The 18,569-nt window shown below is 37.4% G+C and overlaps 1 protein-coding gene across 2 annotated transcripts; it reads right to left on the reverse strand.

Moving 5' to 3' along the window:
- Positions 1 to 13,826: 13,826 nt before the first annotated feature.
- On the reverse strand, positions 13,827 to 17,848 carry vgll3 (vestigial-like family member 3). 2 transcript variants are annotated; one of them, XM_032566680.1, is made up of 5 exons: positions 17,763 to 17,848; positions 17,412 to 17,533; positions 15,561 to 15,921; positions 14,926 to 15,477; positions 13,827 to 14,395 (listed from the first exon to the last, which is right to left on the reverse strand). In XM_032566680.1, the coding sequence occupies exons 2-5, from the start codon at positions 17,514 to 17,516 to the stop codon at positions 14,355 to 14,357; spliced, it is 1,059 nt and encodes a 352-aa protein (XP_032422571.1). In that variant the 5' UTR covers positions 17,517 to 17,533; positions 17,763 to 17,848; the 3' UTR covers positions 13,827 to 14,354. The 2 variants fall into 2 exon arrangements, with proteins under 2 accessions (XP_032422571.1, XP_032422570.1); XM_032566679.1 differs by having other exon boundaries at positions 17,412 to 17,848.
- Between the last annotated feature and the right edge of the window lie 721 nt (positions 17,849 to 18,569).

Raw genomic sequence — 18,569 nt, forward strand, 5'->3', positions numbered from 1 at the left:
ACTCTATTTTAGCATCAGATCTGAGCTGCAAGTTGACCTGTTGCCAAGCAAAAAGGTTCATGTGGTGATTTTTCTATGTTATTATTATACCTTGGCTCAGTTCCATTATTAAATAAGCATTCTCTGAAGGCAATCATAAAGCAAAGACAGAAGGACTGAAATGCCAAGATACAAGAAAATGTGTTACTGGCGGAGGACTGTATCTCTGAGAGGACCTTCATCAGCAACCCTGGCGGTGCTGTAATTCCTGCAGAATAGAGTCATGTGGGATGTTTCTGGGTAGTCTCAGGGCCCAGCAAGCCTTTTTTGGGAATGTCATGTTTTAACAACTCCAATGCCTTTTAATTCCTGCTTCTAAAAGTCTGTCTGGAAGTAATGGAATGCATGTGAGGCAGCAGGCCAGACGCTAGTATTTGGAAATAAACTGTCTGTCCAATCTTGTTGGCCTCATTTCCAGGGACATGGGAGCAGCAAGACTGCCAGTATGCAACACACCCATTCATTCACTCATTCACATATGCATGCACAAACAAGGAGGGGGCATGCTTCCAAACACACCTTACAAGAACATTCCCATTTGCCTTCACAGCCTAACAGAAGCGCACAGAGGCCATAAGTAAGCACAGAGAAACACATATTATAGTAGCTGTATATTTTGAACTGGCCCAAACAGCAGGAAGTACTTCTCTGACACAAACTACAAGTAGTCACAGGCTGCACAATGAAAGTACAGACAAATAATACTTTTATTCCTCTCATTTTTACTCTGCATGTGCCAAGGTGAATGAAAGAAAGAGATAGAGGCTCACAGAGGAGCTAATTCTCTGGTGGTAATATTATTCCCACAGCAGTGATGATGAGTCTGATGGAATGATTGCAACTGAACTGAAGGAAGATCCTGGGAAACTAGAAGAATTAATGAACCATGTGTGTTCATATTATTAACTTTGTATGTGTGTGAGAGCTTGTGTGTGCTTCTATATATTTAGTCTCAAAGGGAGGAGCCGTAGAGGAGTGAACGCAATGAAATAAGCTACCAAAATAAAATAAGACAAAAGAAATAAGATAAAAAGAAGCCAATTATTCCCCCAAGGCATAGTGTTTGGAAATTGACAGCGATAACCCAGCCTCCCACATCCAAGGGGGAACACTAGTGGGGATTGAAAGACCGAGCTTGGCTGAGGTTTAGTGGTGTTTTAATATTTGACAGAACTGAGAAGAAGTGTTATTGAGAACAATGCCTGTAGAAGAATAATGTATTCTAAAATGACTTTTCCATAAGAAAAGTAATTTCCATAAGAAAAGTCATATATTGTTTTTTTAGATAAACAATATACTAAAAAATCATATTGTTTTAATATTATGCCTAAAAGTGACAACACAAATCAAGCAAGTTTACAAGTGTCCTAATCTGGTGATGCTGCTGAACTCCATCAGATTTTGTACAAAGACTCTACATATGAAAACCTATCATATGATTGAAAGCACACATCTTGATGTGGCCTGGGTGGGATTTTGTTTTACAATTGAGAAGGTAATTTTATACAGGTGGGCACCATATTTCACTTAAAATATGGCGCCCATATATCATAGTAGTTCTTCTAACTACTAATGTTAGCGGCAGAGCTGTAGGGACCAGGAGAGCTTTGAAAGAAACAGTTAAATGAGAGAATTGGAAATGAGAACAAGTATGGGGTCTATGAATAACTAAAGTTAAGGATTGCACAAACAGTTTCTCTGGTCACTGCCTTATCAAAATCTTTACATATTTTCCTATTTTTCATTGATAAAAACATTTGAAGCATAAGCGATTTCTTAAGCAGCTGGTATGAGTATGAGAGTGAACTCATTTTGCTAAAATAAAAAGCTCTCCACTGAGGAGGAACTGGGCAGTGGGAGGCAGGTTAATTGGCAACTATAAGTGGTAACTATAAATTGTGACTGGAGGTGAGTCCATGCTTGCATGATTGTTTTTCTTGTGTGCCTCAGTGTCGCCCTGTGATAAGACCTGGAAACCTGTCCATGGAGTATAATACTTCCTGTCCTTTCACTGCTGGAGACAGGTGAGAGACCCCCTGAAATCCTGCAAACAATTGAACTGGTATTGAAAATGAATGGGTGCATATAAAAAAGCCTGTCCCTTATACAGTTTCAGGATTACTCAGGATAATTTTGAATGTATTAAATGTTTCTATTCATTTGCTTAGTACAATGCTGATGCATTCTTTCTTTCTTTTTTGTAGCATTTCTGGAAAATAAGTCTGAATTGTCATTTCTAATTTACCGCCATCATCAAAAAAATTAAGCTCAATCTACTTCACCTCTACCTTTTCTAAGTAATCCATGCAAGGGATCGAGATTGTATAAAAATTTCGCGGTCAAATTGTACTGCTTGTGGCAGAATATAAAACCTAACAGCGAAACCGTTTTTCCCTCACAGCTTTTTAAGATTTCCCTTGGTGTTAGCTGCTCTGCATCATAAACTTTTTCTCTTGGGCTCACACACACACATGCACACGCCGATGAGAGGTGTGCGTGGGCCGACAGAAAGCAGAGGAATCCCTGATAAGCCAGTGGCCTGGCGGACGACACATAGAGAGGAATGGTAGCTATGTCGGGCATTCACAACACTGTGTGGTGTCACCAAACAAAGCCTTCCCTTCTCCCGCTTGTCAAAGACACCATTGTGTCATGAGGAGAGAGCCTTTATATCACATACACATTCCACACACACTGATCTCCAACATCTTCATACACACACTAACACACACCCTCTAGAAAACTCTATAATATCAATTCACATGTCATACAATGCATATAAATTAGTATTTATATGTACCTATACAAATGCACTATGACAAATTAGAATACAATTAAAATGTGAATTTATTACAATGAAAAAGTGAAACTTGCGTACGGAAGAGATTCATTCCACACAGATAGAAATGTTTAAATATTTACAGTAGATTATAACCATAAATTTATATATTAAGCTATTTTTACTTTGAAAATGTTATTGCCATGTTATGTCATACATAATGATTTAAAAAAAGACTGTTGACTAGACTCTGTGCCACTTACATTATTCACAAAAATTATCAGCTACGAAAAAAGGTTGATAAAGAATCAATTAATGGTGTCCCAAAGCATATTAATTGAAATTTTGGTGCAAGGCAGAAGTGGGGTAAGAAAGAGGGATTAAGGAACCAAGATAAACACAGCCTTGAGATGATTATGAACCGAAGACCATTCAAGAGTTTGAGAAAAATATACAGCGTCTGGACTGCAACTAGAATCAGCACTTTAAGAACCAGCACACATACAAATAGCCACGAAACATGCAAAAAAAAAAAAAGACACATTCCTTGTGTTAAGCCACCCCTGAACCAGAGGGAACGTCAGTGACTATAACAGGGCTAAAGATGAAAAATGACTGAATTGTTGTTCAGCAGTTCAATGTCCCGCCCTCAGATGAAAGTATAGTTTTAGTGCATTCACAAATCAAGATCCCAGAATCTGGAAGAAGAGCAGAAATTCACAGAATAGCAGCTACGGAGTATTGACAAGAAGAAGATTTTTGTAACTTGGGCTTCCCACCATGCTTCTCTGAATGTATGAGGTAATTCCTGAGTATAAAAGGAGCCCCAACCAAGTGTTGAGTGATGCAGAACAGTAGGTGGACATACTTAGTATGTCTCTGTTAAAACATTTTTTTTTATTATTATTATGGAAAATGAATGTTTCTTTTAGTTGTAAATAAGAAAACTCAAGCTTCATGTAATAAGTTTCAGTTTTTATCACTTAGCCAAATAAACTTTTTGGCTTGGTACAATGCTATGAATGAATATTCAAATTTGTTGAGATATACATATTTTTGGGGTCTTTAAGCCCTAAACATCTGTGTTGGCAGGAGGGATACTCCTTGCAGAGAGGCAGGCTTTCCCAGTGTCAAACCCCCAGTGAGAATCACCTGCAAGGGGGTGGGAACTAGGGAATATGCCTTGGCATCACTGGAAGTGTGGTAAGTTAATGACAGCTGACGCACTCTCAGGGGGTACTGACAGTGAGAGTGTTCAAGGTTTGTTTCTGTAACTCTGTGTTAGTCTCTTCCTGTTGCTCTGACAAGCTCCTCACTGCTCCTGCCACCTCCACCTCAGCCACAAAGGACCCATGTGAAGGTGGACGTGACAGGAGGATGGGCCTTCCATATGTCCCATGTCTGAATATCTAGCGACTCTGCAAACACCTGTCAATCAATGTCAGGGAGGAATGAGGGCTACAGTATAGCTAAAATTACTCTGTTTGATTGGCTCAGATAGCAGAAAAAAAAGGTTGAGAAGCTGAAATCATGGAAGATTTAGGGATTGGTGGTAATACAGTCTGCCATGTCAGAGACAAAGGAAAACAAACAGAAGTTTGTTCTTTGCAGGTGTTTATTCAATGAAATATTTACTCTTTCAGGCATATAATAAAAGCACCCTCATCTAAAAACTAATGTGCAATAAAGGCAGTAGGTTATTCAAGTATTTACATACTATTTCATGTTGTTAATGTGACGAAAGTTCTGCTGATGCCTGCTCAAACTGGTCTGTTGTCAGCCACGTGGAAGGCTTCCCAGCATGGGGGTCATCATTGTAGAGGAAGCTTCCAACTTCACTTCCCCAGTTTACAGTGACAAGGCACGCTGGGTCTCTGAGCCTGGACAAGAGGTCCCACTGAGTGGCTCTTTGACAAAAAGAGGGGTCTGGTCAGATTTGTAGATAAAGACCCAGACAGAGGTAGTAACTAAGCACAGCGACAATGCAGCAACAGCGAACGGTCAGCAGGAGGTAAGAGAATTACCTGCCAATTAGGCAAAGTTAATGTGAAGACTGATGGGTGTCAACCTGTCAGAACCCAGAGAGGTGAGGGATCAGATGGATAAGCTTCATGTTATCCCTCAGATTACATTCTCCGCTGACATGATCACGCCCACCCCCACAGGCACACACTCATTGCCACTCATGCATAGAGCACAAAAAGATATTTTTAACAAGTTATATGGTTGATTATATGGTTAATAATAAAAATGTAACTAAATGTGACATTTTATTTGTAGATTTGATCCTCTCTGGTCTGAAATATGGAATACTTTGACGGGTCAGATCTGAGAATATTTTCACTAAACAGATTTACTGAAACACAGATAGAGATTTATAAGCCTTTGTTATTGTGAAATCACACAGTAAGGGTACATATAGATGTTTTTTATTGCATTAGAGCCATGTTAAATAAAAAATAAGCATTAAAATATTAGTGTACCGACAGACTTTGTCAGTACACTAAATATTATACAATGATTACAAATGGTTTAAAACATAGATTAGATTTGCGAAATTTTAATTGTATTGTTCCTTTTGTGACAACAACAAAGATTGCAACAGAGGAAAAAAATAGGGGCTACCATTTGTTTGAATATTGCAAACATTTAGAACTTTGATATTTCTGGTTGTTTTGGTTTTTAAAGCATTGCATTTGACCAAGACGACATGAACAAGGTTTTGACTTCTTCTATGTTTATTCCCTTAGAAATACAAAAATACAAAGATCAGAAGGGAAAACCTTAGAACTGTTTCCCTGTGAAGACATATGAGACAAAATTCTGATGAGATTGAAATGAACTTTGTTTACATACATTGCTCTTCTCCAGGAGTTTCTGCCACTTAAATATATAAAAGGTTTTTATGTGACACATCACAGTTTGTGACTTTGCAGTCTCCTCAGAGAACCATCTGGTATTTGTTTTGTTTGTAGGTAAAAAAAAAACAGGTTTCTGTGACAGCTATGAAGCCTGAGAACAATTTGGGTCAATGGGCCTGGCTCTCAATGGCTCTGGTATGTATGGTATGATCTTTACAGGGAGCAACGGACAGTAACAGCAGGTAGGGTCACATTGCAGAGACCACGATGATTGACAAGCAGGTGGCTGAGTAAGGAATTCCTTAATGCTAAGTGTTTTTAGCTTCTTTTTAAAAAAATGTCATCCAAAAGATCAGATTACAAGCATTAAAATTCTACCTGTTTAGGTACTGTTATAATTTTAATGCGTTTATAGCTACCTTTATTACATCTGGCAATAAAGTGTTTTTTCTGGCTTTGAACACACCCAAATATAAATACTTTAATTGGTAACTTAGCGGACTCTGGGAAGAAGCTGCAGTATCTGAAGGGAACCCACACATAAAAACTTCTCCACCTGCAATTCAAACCTATGGCCTAAGGAAACAGAGAAAACCAGCTGGTCAAAACCAGCTTTGACCTGTTTATTCTTTAAAAGTACTACATAAATAACCATAAATATTTTACTCTAGAAATGTTCTGTATGGTATTTGTACAATAATTTGCTATTTGGCAGTTGCTCTTTCATTCATTCAAATGATCCAAAAAATTTGAGCCATGAGTTCATCAGCAGTCCCTTGACATAGCAAAAAAAAAAAAAACCCAAAAAAAACATTTCCACAAGCACGGTAACATTCCAATCACTGGGAAAGACATTGTCAAAATTTCTGCAGCAACATGTTACTCCCACATCTCATGGGAGTAGCAAAGAAAGATGTACCATGTTTCTTTGCTTTTCCAAACAGCTTGCTGCTATGCCGATTGATCAAACAATAAATGCTAATAATACTTATGGCATAAATATTATAAAATATATTGGTCCCTGAATTGTTGCTTCTTTTGATCCAAGCAGAGCTGTGGAGAAGCAGCCCACAGTAAAGAATGAGCAGGGGAAACAGGTGTTGGCTGCTAAATTTGCTTTCGCTCAGCACAGGAATGACAGCTATGTATTGGTTTCCACTGTAGTTACTGACACCCAGGCTGAGTCTGACAGAAACAACCGATTACTCCTGCTACTGATGCTACAAACCTTTATGAATGGGTGGTCTCTAACAAAATAGGAATATCAATTATTTTTTTATTCACTCAGCTAATAAATAATTCTTCTGTCACGCTTTTCTTTCATTACATCGATTTTACTATAAAAGTTGGCACCGTTGCTAATCATAGGAGGATTTGCTGCAGTCTGAGTTTTTAGTATTTAAGGTCACTTGCTTTAAATTTTTTGCCAGTACTTGCTACTTGATGTAACAGACTAAAAAGGGAAGGCATGATGTTTTCTGGCTGCTCTGCATGTGGGCAAGCAGTGGAATGTGACTGGCCTGTGTTATGGGTGGGTGTTCTTGCTGCACATTGTAAACAGTGAAAATGTTGATCTTTTCCTGTGGGGCAGCTGTGTATTGGTTTTTAAATTAACTGCCTTGCCTTTACAGTCAAAGCTCCAGCAAGCCTCATGGATGCCATTCACTTCTCATTCCATGTGAGACCGCAAACATAAACACCAGCGTTGAAGCTGAAATCCCTGCATTTTACACTGCACCCTCAAAACATCCCACAATAATAAAAGGGAAGCCATGATCAAAGAACTGCTCAAAGTATTCTGGCTAACCCTGTAAAACTAACAGATACATGTCTTTGTGTGGGAAAATGATCAACAAATTAAAGTTGCCTTGTAAGGGATTCAGTTCAGTTTATTTTTACCACTTCAGTTTACAACAAATGCCATCTCAAGGCAGGTCTAATTTATATTATAGAAATATGCAATCATATCAACAATGTAAGAATGTAAGGCTCAAGTGTACACATTAGAAAACTTAAAATTAGTTAGAGCTCCTTTTGATTCAATTGCAGTATTCAGTCTTCTTCAATAGGACTCCATCAGAATCTCACATCTTGACTTGGCAAAGCTGACTCTATCTTGTAAATGTTCTCCAGTTCTATAAGAATGTGGACATCTCTTTTCCCACAGATTTTCTGTAAATGTTTAGCACTGACTAGCCTATTCCACAACTTTAGTTTTCTTTAAGAAGAGCTGATATTGTGGTGATTCAGTTTTGTGCTTGCATGTAAAAAAATAAGTAAAATCTCTCATCTACTTCACCTTTCCCAGGAGACACCCGAAGGTCAAAAATTACTGGCATTTTCAACTATTCTTGATTTAGTCTATTTGTAGCCCCAGACGATGGTGTTTTTCACAATGATGTGGAGTGTTATTTCTGTGCTAAAGTTACGTTTGGAAATAGCGCCCAAAATTTCAAGTTAGGTTCCGTTATCAGGGGTCTCAAACTCCAGTCCTCGAGGGCCGCAGTCCTACAGTTTTTAGATGTGCCACAGGTACAAAATACTGGAATGAAATGGCTTAATTATCTCCTCCTTGTGTAGATCAGTACTCCAGAGTCTTGCTAATGACCTAATTATTCTATTCAGGTGTGGTGCACCAGAGGCACATCTAAAAGTTGCAGGACTGTGGCCCTTGAGGACTGGAGTTTGAGACCCCTGCGTTAGATCATCAATGCATGACCTTTTATTGCATTTTCTCCAGGCCTACATGTTTAGTATTTAGGAAGAAATGGTGCTTGTTTTTCAGCCACAGGATTAAGTTATAGGTTTAATCTGGCAATTTATGGTATGAGTATAGTCAGTACATTAAGAAGACAAATTTGTGCCCAACTTTTATTTCCTGGATGATGTCTTAAGATATTGTTTCAATATTTCCATCTAATATTATCACCTCAAAATTTGCTAGTTTGCAAAGGGTGCCAGTCCCTCCTATATATATATATATATATATATATATGTATATATATATATATATATATATATATATATATATACATGTGTGTGTGGGTGGGTGTGTGTGTGTGTGTGTTATCTCACCAAACTCCCTGGCTGTGCTCATTCTGTTGATTTAGGAGGAATCAGGTATCCTTGAAAAGCACAGGAGATTTGGAGAATCACACACAATCAGTAAAGCAAGTATTCTGTGACAGTCCCTGCACGCTTCATTAGGCTGCCCCGTTGACAAAAACAGTGTTGAAAGCTGAGCCGTTCACTAATACCCCTAACACCCTTAATACATGTACAAGGAGGGTAAATTTGTGCTAATTACCCAAGTGATTTGTAAGTAAGCTTGCATGAGTTGGGAAGAATACCATTGAATGGAAATGGCTGCCATATGCATTTCTTACTTATCTTTATCTTTTCTTTCATCCAGATCTCTGTATATATAAAGATTTTTGTTCAGACAGCTGGAGTTGTGCTGCTGATTGTTCAACTAATCATCCGCTCAATTACTCTGGAATGTGAGGCTGTGCCTTGTTATGACTGATCAGCTTTCTTTCTCTCACTCTTGCTTTTCATCCTTTTTTTCTGAACTCTGACTTTGTTTGGCTGGCCAAAACATCTGTTTTCTATAACTTTCATTCTGTTTCTTATTTCTTCCGCCTTCAGTTCAGCTCAGTTTGTTGCAATTATTTTGCGTTCAATTAATTTTGTTTTAGTTAATTTAGTTTTTGCTAGTTTTTGATTATTTAGTCAGACATGACATTTGAGAGATTAAAAAAATTATCATCAGACTAGATTTACTCAGAGTGCCTGAATACTACTGCAAAGAGTGCCTTGAAGTAATATTCAAACTCTTGAATCTATATAATTTCAATATACATACATTATATAATTTGTTGAAGTCACAAAAACAAACATTGCTGAAATTTATTGGTATTTTATGTCATAGACCAACAGAAAGTAACACATTATTGTGGAGTGGAAGAAAAACTTTTCCTTAATTTTCCGATTCTACAAAAATCTAAATGGTGTGCCATCGATTTATAATTACCCCATTTTGTTATGACGTACCTATATAAAATCCAGTGCAACCAAATGTCTTCAGAAGTTACCTAATCAGTAATTGTGATTCACTTGTGTATAAATAAATCCTATTATAAACACCTATGTGAGATCCTCGGGTTTGTGGGAACATTAATGCACAAACAGCATCATGAAGACCAAAGAGTGCAGGAGCCAGGTCAGGGATAAAGTTATATTACAAACAAAATGTCAACCTTTCAAGATCTCATAGAGAAACATGGAGCTGCTGACATTCACAAGTGAGAGGAACTGATACAGTTTGCTAAAAGCTATGTAAGGGACACAGCAAACATGTGAAGAAGATAACTTGTTCAGATGAGACCAAAATGAGCTTTCAGAAAACCAACACTAATGGCGTCATGCAGAGGGGATTATTATGTTATAATATGATGTATAAATCTAAAGTGGCAAAATGTCAAACACATGCAAAGCACTTAATCCTGCTAAACTGTTTAGTAGTTGCCCATATTGTTTGATTTGAATATTTAAAAAACCAGTTATCAAACTGATATGCTAAATTAACAGATATAAGAAAACAAATTGCCCTGCGACAGACTGGCGACCTGTCCAGGGTGACCCCGCCTCTAGCCCGGAACGTTAGCTGGAGATAGGCACCAGCACCTCCCGACCCCACTGGGGACAATGGTGTACAGAAAATGGATGGATGGAAGAGAACAAATTAGAACAATCTAAATTTTAGCTTACTCTTGTAAGTAAATTGTTTAGTTTGAGGTGGTATCAAAAATGTTTAAGATGAGATGTGGCTGTTGACCAGCAGATCTATAATTCAAAAAATGAAAAAGAAAATTAAACTATTTTCTGCTATTGTTAAAAATAAATATAGCTCTTTGTCATAGAAATTACATGAAGGGTACTGATGGAAAAGGCAATTATGTCAACAAGGAGATGAGGACCCATAACCAGAAATTGGCTCAGAGTTTATACTTTTTTCTTTTGTTAAGGTTCAGTGCAACATTGATGCATGTGGTTCTGTATACCTCAGTTTATAATTGAGTTTTTCCAATTTAATAGTACTTTTGAACTTGATTGCCAATGAGAAAAGAAAATACAAAGTACATCTGTTTGTATGGATGTACTTGTTTGTAGGACCACAAAATCTTAGTTAAATGAGAAAGGGTTTCAAACACATATGTTTTATATTGTTTTTGCAAATCATAAGCTGCTTAAAGAAGCATTTAAGAATGCTCTGAAGAATTTCAGTATCAGCACAAAGCAATGACTGTTTGATGTTTAATCAAAATTTCATGTTAAACATACAGAGTTTCCTAAATTTCTTACTGTCTCCTTGTTAATCTTTATAATTATGTGAACATCGTTTTACAAATATTCAAGGAGCATTTTGTACTGTCTTCCTGCAGTGAAAGTGCCTGTGGTTTTTCTGCAAGGCTGCCAGTGGGATGCCGGTTAGCATGTTAGTGCACTACATGCAGATTCAGAGGCTACAGGCTAATTCAAATGAGGTGCCAGCCTTTTAAATACTCCTGGAACGAGCCCAAAACATTGGTGGGAAACACATTTTGGACAACCAAACATCATAAAGACAGTAAGAAAAGTGGTCATTATTGTTTCTTTTTTTTATAACAACACTTTTAGATATAAGTTCCACACTATGGGACTTTTACAATTTCTAAAGCAAATTGTTTCAAGGGTTTTGAATTACATTATGTTTTGAAAATCTGACTATAATGGATCCTGTAAACAAGTGAGCAAAGGATTTCTTTAACACAACTTCCATCCAAACTTTTCAACTTCATTAATTAGCAACTACCGGTCATGCTTAATGGATCCCTCCACTTTTACACTCACAAACTATAGTAAACAGTACAGTTTACTATACTGTTTTCTTTTTGGTGGTAAAATGTAATCTTTTATAGAAGTATGACAATGTATGTTGAAATCTGAGTATCATCTTTAATGGTTAAAAGAATGTCATAGAAAATAAATACAATACATTTGTGGAACAAGAACACTGTTATTGTTGATAAGTTTAAACCTGATGCACACACACTCTTGTAAAACTATCTGAGGAGCCAAAGCATATAGAAAAATCCCATTTTGGCTGCTTCTACCCACTGCCCATAAAGTTTAACCTCTCTATAGCATAACATGTTCCTATGAGAAAATGTGAGACATCTATATCAAATCTATGTTTTTCTTGATTTACTGTTAAATTTTGTGCCAGTCATTTAACAAGCATGTCCGTCATGAAGAAACATGAAACTTAACATGAACAGGGTTTCAGTTTTGCACATGCTGCATCTATAAAAGAATTCTGTTACGTTTTTAATTGACTGTTCATGGAATGTGTTTTTTGTTATCTAATGCTTTGTGTTTGGGAGAATTAAAACAACTAAATACCAACATTATAAAAATATTCTTGACAACTGAAGAGAATTGTCAAGAATTCTCTTCTTCAGTAAAAAGCTAACTTTTAAATGTGTCCTCTCCCTTCAGCTATGTGTCTTTTCCTTGCAGTGCATTAAGATTTGTTGATTCTCCATCTGGACATGCAGCTGCTGTGTTCCAGATTTAAAGTCCCACTGTTTAGTGGAGATGAAGAATGAGATACGTGGGAGCTGAGGCTGGAATGTTGGTGGGCTGGTATTGCTGGTCATACCACCTGGTCAGGCCACTCATGGAAAAAGAAAACACATGCAGTAGATGTGCTTCAGCCACACCAGGGAACTTCATATTGATTTACACTGAGCTGCTGGGGACTTAATCTAACTTCAATTAACTTCAATTAAGAGATTCAAAGCTATCATTTTGTTGTACATGCTGTCATACAATAGTACCATCAGTTGGCTTTCGAAAATTGAAAGTTTTGAAGATGCTTACTGCACAAATTAACTATCCAGAGACCAGGAAGCCCCAGTCAGAATATCTCAAAAGATCCAGCTCTAAAAAACATTACTAATGTTTGCCCTTCTCTCTAACTCTTTATGTATCACTCACACTCAACGTGAAAGACGAATGAGGCTTTAGAGTGAAGTAGGTAATATAATATCTTCTTCTGGATTATTTGTCATTTTTCTACTGGGATATTACATGTCATCTCTCGATTCCTGACTCAAAAAGTTGTCTATCATCTAAATCAACTAATAGAGAAATGTACCTGGATTGTGCCTCAAAGAGCTTTAGCATTATTATATTGATGTGTGCAATGTTTTATTGTCCTGGTCAATAAAATGTTGACCAGAACAATGTTTATTCTTTGTTGGTACTGTCTGTACCAACAAAGCAAAACAAAGTGTCAAAAATATTCCTAATTGTATTAGTAAACAATTACTCTAAATACTTTTTGCTGTTTTTCTTTTTGATGATTTGTCTATATAGATTTTAAATTGAAGTCAAATGACATTTTCATTTTATAGGATTATTGAATGGCAGATTATATAGTTATGAGTAAATTTTCAAAAGGAGTTGCATGTGAATGACATAGATAGCTGAAGCATTATGTCAGCGAAACATAATCAGTTTTCCTGTCTTAAGAAAGTTAAACACGACATATGAAATTAAAAAGTGCTTTCATATCTGTTAAAATGTTGACAAAGTTGCAGATTACATTTTTTGTAGATAGAATTCAGATACTAAAATGATGTTTCCTAGATAGACTTTTAGTAAGATATAATACTTTTCATTTTCCATGTTCAGTAGTTATACTAACACAGTAACACTGTCTGACACTTCTGTAGTAATTTTACATGTCTTAGCTTTCATTTCAGGCTAAGATCATGCATGCAGATTTTATTAATACTGAATTATTGTAATGTATTAAGCTAACTGCAACCAAAGCCAACCACTGTATATCCATATTTGTGTCTGTGCACATGAGTAGTCTGGTTCAGCCTAACAAACTTCCTATCCAGACAGGAAATGCATTCTTTTGTGCCCAGTCTGGAAATGTGTGTGGATGTTTTCAGTACAATAACTGCCTTTGGAATGCAGCAAACTCCCTGCAAGAGAGTTTGTCAGCAATGAACTGATTTAGCCTAGTGTAGACAGGTTTTCTTGAATTGTGTTGGCTTTTTCTAGGCTTTACTAGAGTAAATACACAATAATTTTTTCAATTAATTTATTACTTCAACATAAAGCAACTGTATTTACATTACACATTTCTGAAAACAAATAAGCATAGAAATCAGTTAAGCAACGGTTTTCATACATCATTCACCAAAAAACTTTTTAGCACGGTAAACAATTCACACGCAGCAAGAAATTTACAGTAACAAACATTAACAATGAGCCAATAATGTGGATCAAAATCAAGCTCTTTAAACAGAACTCCTTGGTCTCACATTAAATTAAAAGCCAAAAAGATTTGCACCAACAAAAGAGTTTTTCTATTCCTACAGCTAGTAGACTTTTGTCATTATTTGAGGGGTTGTGACAGGTCACCACTGCATCATTGTCACACCAGTACAAGCCTGAGTTCATTTTCATTAGGACTGTGAGGACACATACATAAATGAAACTGTAGGTAGTGTTCTTCATCTACATTTTACATTACAGTGCTGGTCATGCAGCCATAAGGTCACATAGTTAGTTCTTTTTTGGTGTGAGCAGATAGTCTGTCTTTAGTTCATCCACTAGAACCAAATGGATGTCTTCACCTTGGTCTGATCAATAGCTGCAGAGAAAAAAAGACAAGGGGATTTTCTTTAACTTTCCATTACCACTTGCACATATTACTGTCTAAGTAAGAAATTGTTGGAACTACCTATGTGATTCGGACCTGAGCAAAGTCTGGTCTATTACATTAAGATCAGTCAAGTAATCCAATAGTAAGTCTGAAAGGAGAATTTCCAAACTATGAGACTAGGAACATCTTTAGAACTTACCACCTTTGATTTTGTTGCACAAATTAGTTTCACACAAAATCCAAAGGTTTAGTGAGCTCTTATAGCACTCAAAGTTGACTAAAAAGTCCCAACTAATAAGACAAATTGATAAAGTCAGCAACCCTTACCAAAGGAACTCTATATAGTAACACGAATAATGTTTGGCTAAGAAAGCAGCAACAAAATTTGCAAGTTTCCAGCCAAATTGAAACATTTAACATTCACTAATGTGGCATTGTAACCTGAGAGCAGGGAAGGCTAACCAAATTGTTTTAACAATTCAAATTATGTGTTAAATAAATAAACTGTTTTAAAATACCTGAGTCATAAGTCTCCAAGGATCCGTGAAGGGCCTGAGGGGTCCAGGAGACAGAGGCTGCAGAGATAGGGCTGTTGCTACTGAGATCTAGCTCTGTTTTGCCCCCTTCACTGTGTGGAGAGCTACCAGTGCTGGTGGCAGCTTGACTTTGGTTCCTAACACCCGGCAGCAGCAATGCATTGAATCTGGGATCCAAAGCTGGGCTGTGGGGTGAATAAGAATGAAGCATGGGGTGATGGTGCCTGGTGTGGATGTGGGGATGGGACCGTGGGTGTGAGTGGTAGACATCATGAACGTTAGGATAGCCACTTGTGCCCTGGGGACTCAGACTGTAGGCCCAGCTGTCAGAGAGTGAAGCTGGAGATGGGATGCTGGCTTGGGAAAGCACATGGCTAGCCCACAGCGCTCCATCTGGATGGCTGAAGGAAACAGGGCTGGAGGAGAACTCTGGGTGGACTGAGACGGAAACCGATGGTAGACAGGAACTGACTTGAGGTGGGAAAGGACTGCTCCAAGATGAAGTGCCCTGACCATCAGGATGGGAACCACCATCTAAAACAGTTAAAAAAAAAGTAACATGCCATAGGATTTTTTTCATCTTCTTTTTTGTTCAGTGACAAACTTTATATTCTTACCTTTCCATAGGTTGTTAGTGGCTGTGGAGGTGACCTCAGTCACTCTAATGGGCTTGCTCTCAACACTAAAGGAGCTTGGTTGACTGAGAGCACGGGAGAAATGTTCATCCACAACGTCTCCAATGTCACCTTGAAAGTAGGTGAACAACACACACCGCGAGCTCAGGTATTCTGCCTCAGCTGGTGGAGTATTGTCCTTTAACTCTGATTCAGCAGAGGATCTAGGACTTGATTCAGCAATTGCTGCTGCAGGACCCTGCTGAACCCCCTGATTTCTCTGCAACATCCCTCTCATTCCTCCCTGAGGTGGCTCCTGCTGCTCTGTACACTCCTGCATCTTGTTGTAAGCACTTAACCTCTTCTGGAGGAGAGAACCGAGAAAAAGACAAAGAAATGAAATGTATAGATGAACAAATTAGTTCTAGACCTTGAAAACTATAGACAGAATAGATTTAAAATGTTTGGGGTGCTAATACAAGTAAAATAAACTTGAATATTTTACTGACATAAAATATTCAAGTCACACCACCAGTTAGGGATCATGTGGACAAAGTCCACAATGAATTAATGATATTTGGAATTCAAGTGATGGTGAAGTTTTCAAATATTGCAACATACTGCAATGTTTTTTTCACCATGAAAAACCTTTACGCTTTTGTAACACCTTTACCTCTCAACAATTATTAAAATGTTTCCAATACTCTCTCGCTACATTCTATAATTTATGGATCTACTGGAGTGACCCTTCATTCAACAGGTTGAATGTCTTGTTAAGTAAAGCATGAACTGCTGAGCCTAATGTCTAACATTGCATTCTGATGTGCACTATCAACATTGCATACACTTATGTATTAAATAAAATGTCTTTAAAATTTTGGGATATAATATACAGTCCTAATGTCCACTCCTATAAATTCTCTTCTCCCTCCACACTGCAAGACAGTTTTGAATGGATGTTTTTTAGCATTAATTAAAGAAAGAAAATGACAAACTTTGGTGAGTGGCAACATGTATTTGTTTATGTTAATATGCTTTCTTTTTTGTCCTTCATTATTCCCGTTTATGTCAGTGACTGATGGTCTGTCACCTAAAAATGACAGGATCACTTATTTATGTCACATTTATGAGAGAAACAGAATTAAAAACTGATTGACACTAAAATTTGCAGGTGTCAGAAAAGCATAGTTTTACAGATATACACTTGAAAACATGAATTTATGTTTTAAAAACTTCTAAAGACAATCACCTTTATTTTTAAAATAAACTTTAACAAACTTCTAAAATTCTGTGGTAGCTTTTGGTTTTGGTGCCACATCTCAAGAATATCAGTGACTGCCTTCTAACCACCGATAACTAAACTTTTTGGGAAAGTTTAGTTTCCCAAAAAGGGACTGACAGTTATTACTGTCAGTAATAACTTGTTTTACAAAAGCAATCTAGGAGTCCTGTGAAGATAACTTTTTTTATTCACAAACTGCATTCCAGCTATTTGTCATGCTGTGGTCCACATTCCTATGTGAGTGACTGGCTGTCATTACATCACTGTTTGACCGCAGGATTAATCGCTCTGTGTCATTACGCCTGACCTGAAGTGAATACTGAAGCCTAGATTGGAATTTAATCATTGAAAAGTCAAATCAAAGGCGACAGATATGAAGATGCTGCTTGTATTACTCTTAGTTTAGTTTTTCAAAACTTAATAGTCACAATTTTAAAATTCAGATCTTAAATCCCCATTACCAAAGCTTTTCGGGAATTAATAATTTTCTTAAATCTGAATAAAATCTCCGAGAGAAAGTACATAAAAGCTTTTGTCTGTTGCGCAAAAAAGTACTTCTCTCAGCGTCTCACCTGTTGTTGCTGCTGATGGTGGTTATAGTATGTTGCCTTGTACGCAGCTGCGGGGAGGTAGTGCGCTCCATAGCTTTGGTGGTACATCACATCCAGGCAACTCATAGCGAGGAAGCCAATCACTTTCGAAAGATGGAGAAAGTCACATGAAAGCAAGAAAAGAGCCGAGAGCAACTCTCCTTGAGAATTTAGACGGGCGGTGTCCTCCGAGCCAGCAGCGGCTCCATATATGCCCAATCGCATACAATGGCCATGCCGTCCAGTTTGCATACAAACAATGCGCCTCCCTGCTGTGCGCTCCACCGGCACCACCCGGGGCAATGAAATGAATCTAAACGGTGTAAGACTCACAGTATATCCGGGAACATTCTTTCCTGACAACTTCCCAGATTGCTTTTGATCGAGAACGAATTCCGTTCTGTCTTTTTCTCTCCTTCTGTTTTGAAGGGGAGTTATATTTAGAGAGGGCTGTGGCCATTACGCACGCCCACCGGGGAAGGGCCTGCGGTAGAGAATCTCTAAACTGTTAGTATTGGCACTGTGGGTTTCCACTCAGCAAAGTGGATAGATGCAGCTCAACTTATTAGAATATTGTCAGAAAGTTTATGTCATAAATACAAATCAAAAAGTGCAACTCATTTATTATACGGATTAATTACGCAGAGATTTTGTGTCTGTTAGACTCGATGATTATAGCATACAAAAATTAAAGCTCAAAATGAAGCACCTCAGAAATTTTGATTTTTAGATTGCATTTCTAGAGTACTCTGGCACTCAGGGAATTTAACTCTCAGTAGGAACTGAGGTGGGGCAGTATCACTGTTGGTAGTGACTTATTTATACTGTGCTATGTTTAGCTCCACTTGGCCTCAAACCCAACTTTACTCTTTTCCAGTTCTAAACTGACAATAAGCCACAGTCGCATGTCATTACAGAAACATTGTAAAAGCAAACAAAGAAACCTTCTAAAGTTTCTTTAGGGATATCCAATGGTGATGTCAAATTTTGACTCAATTTTTTAATTTTCCAAATACTAATTACTTTTTCAACAAATCTTGTGAAGCAAATGTTGTGTACATGTTTTTTTGTTGATCAAAAATGTGTACTAAATTTTAGGCTAAGCGAAATGAAAAACATAAAGTTTTGAAAATTTATTTT

Source organism: Xiphophorus hellerii, chromosome 7, assembly GCF_003331165.1.
Source record: "Xiphophorus hellerii strain 12219 chromosome 7, Xiphophorus_hellerii-4.1, whole genome shotgun sequence".
NCBI lineage: Eukaryota > Metazoa > Chordata > Actinopteri > Cyprinodontiformes > Poeciliidae > Xiphophorus > Xiphophorus hellerii.

Bases quoted from the DNA above. Each gene is read 5' to 3' on its own strand.
- vgll3 (XM_032566679.1), bottom strand. From the start codon at position 17,681: ATGCAAACTGGACGGCATGGCCATTGTATGCGATTGGGCATATATGGA. The intron at 15,478-15,560 runs GTAAGAATATAA...TAACTGTTTTAG, and splicing joins CACTAACAACCTATGGAAAG to ATGGTGGTTCCCATCCTGAT. The intron at 14,396-14,925 runs GTATTTTAAAAC...TTTTCTCTGCAG, and splicing joins CTTGGAGACTTATGACTCAG to CTATTGATCAGACCAAGGTG.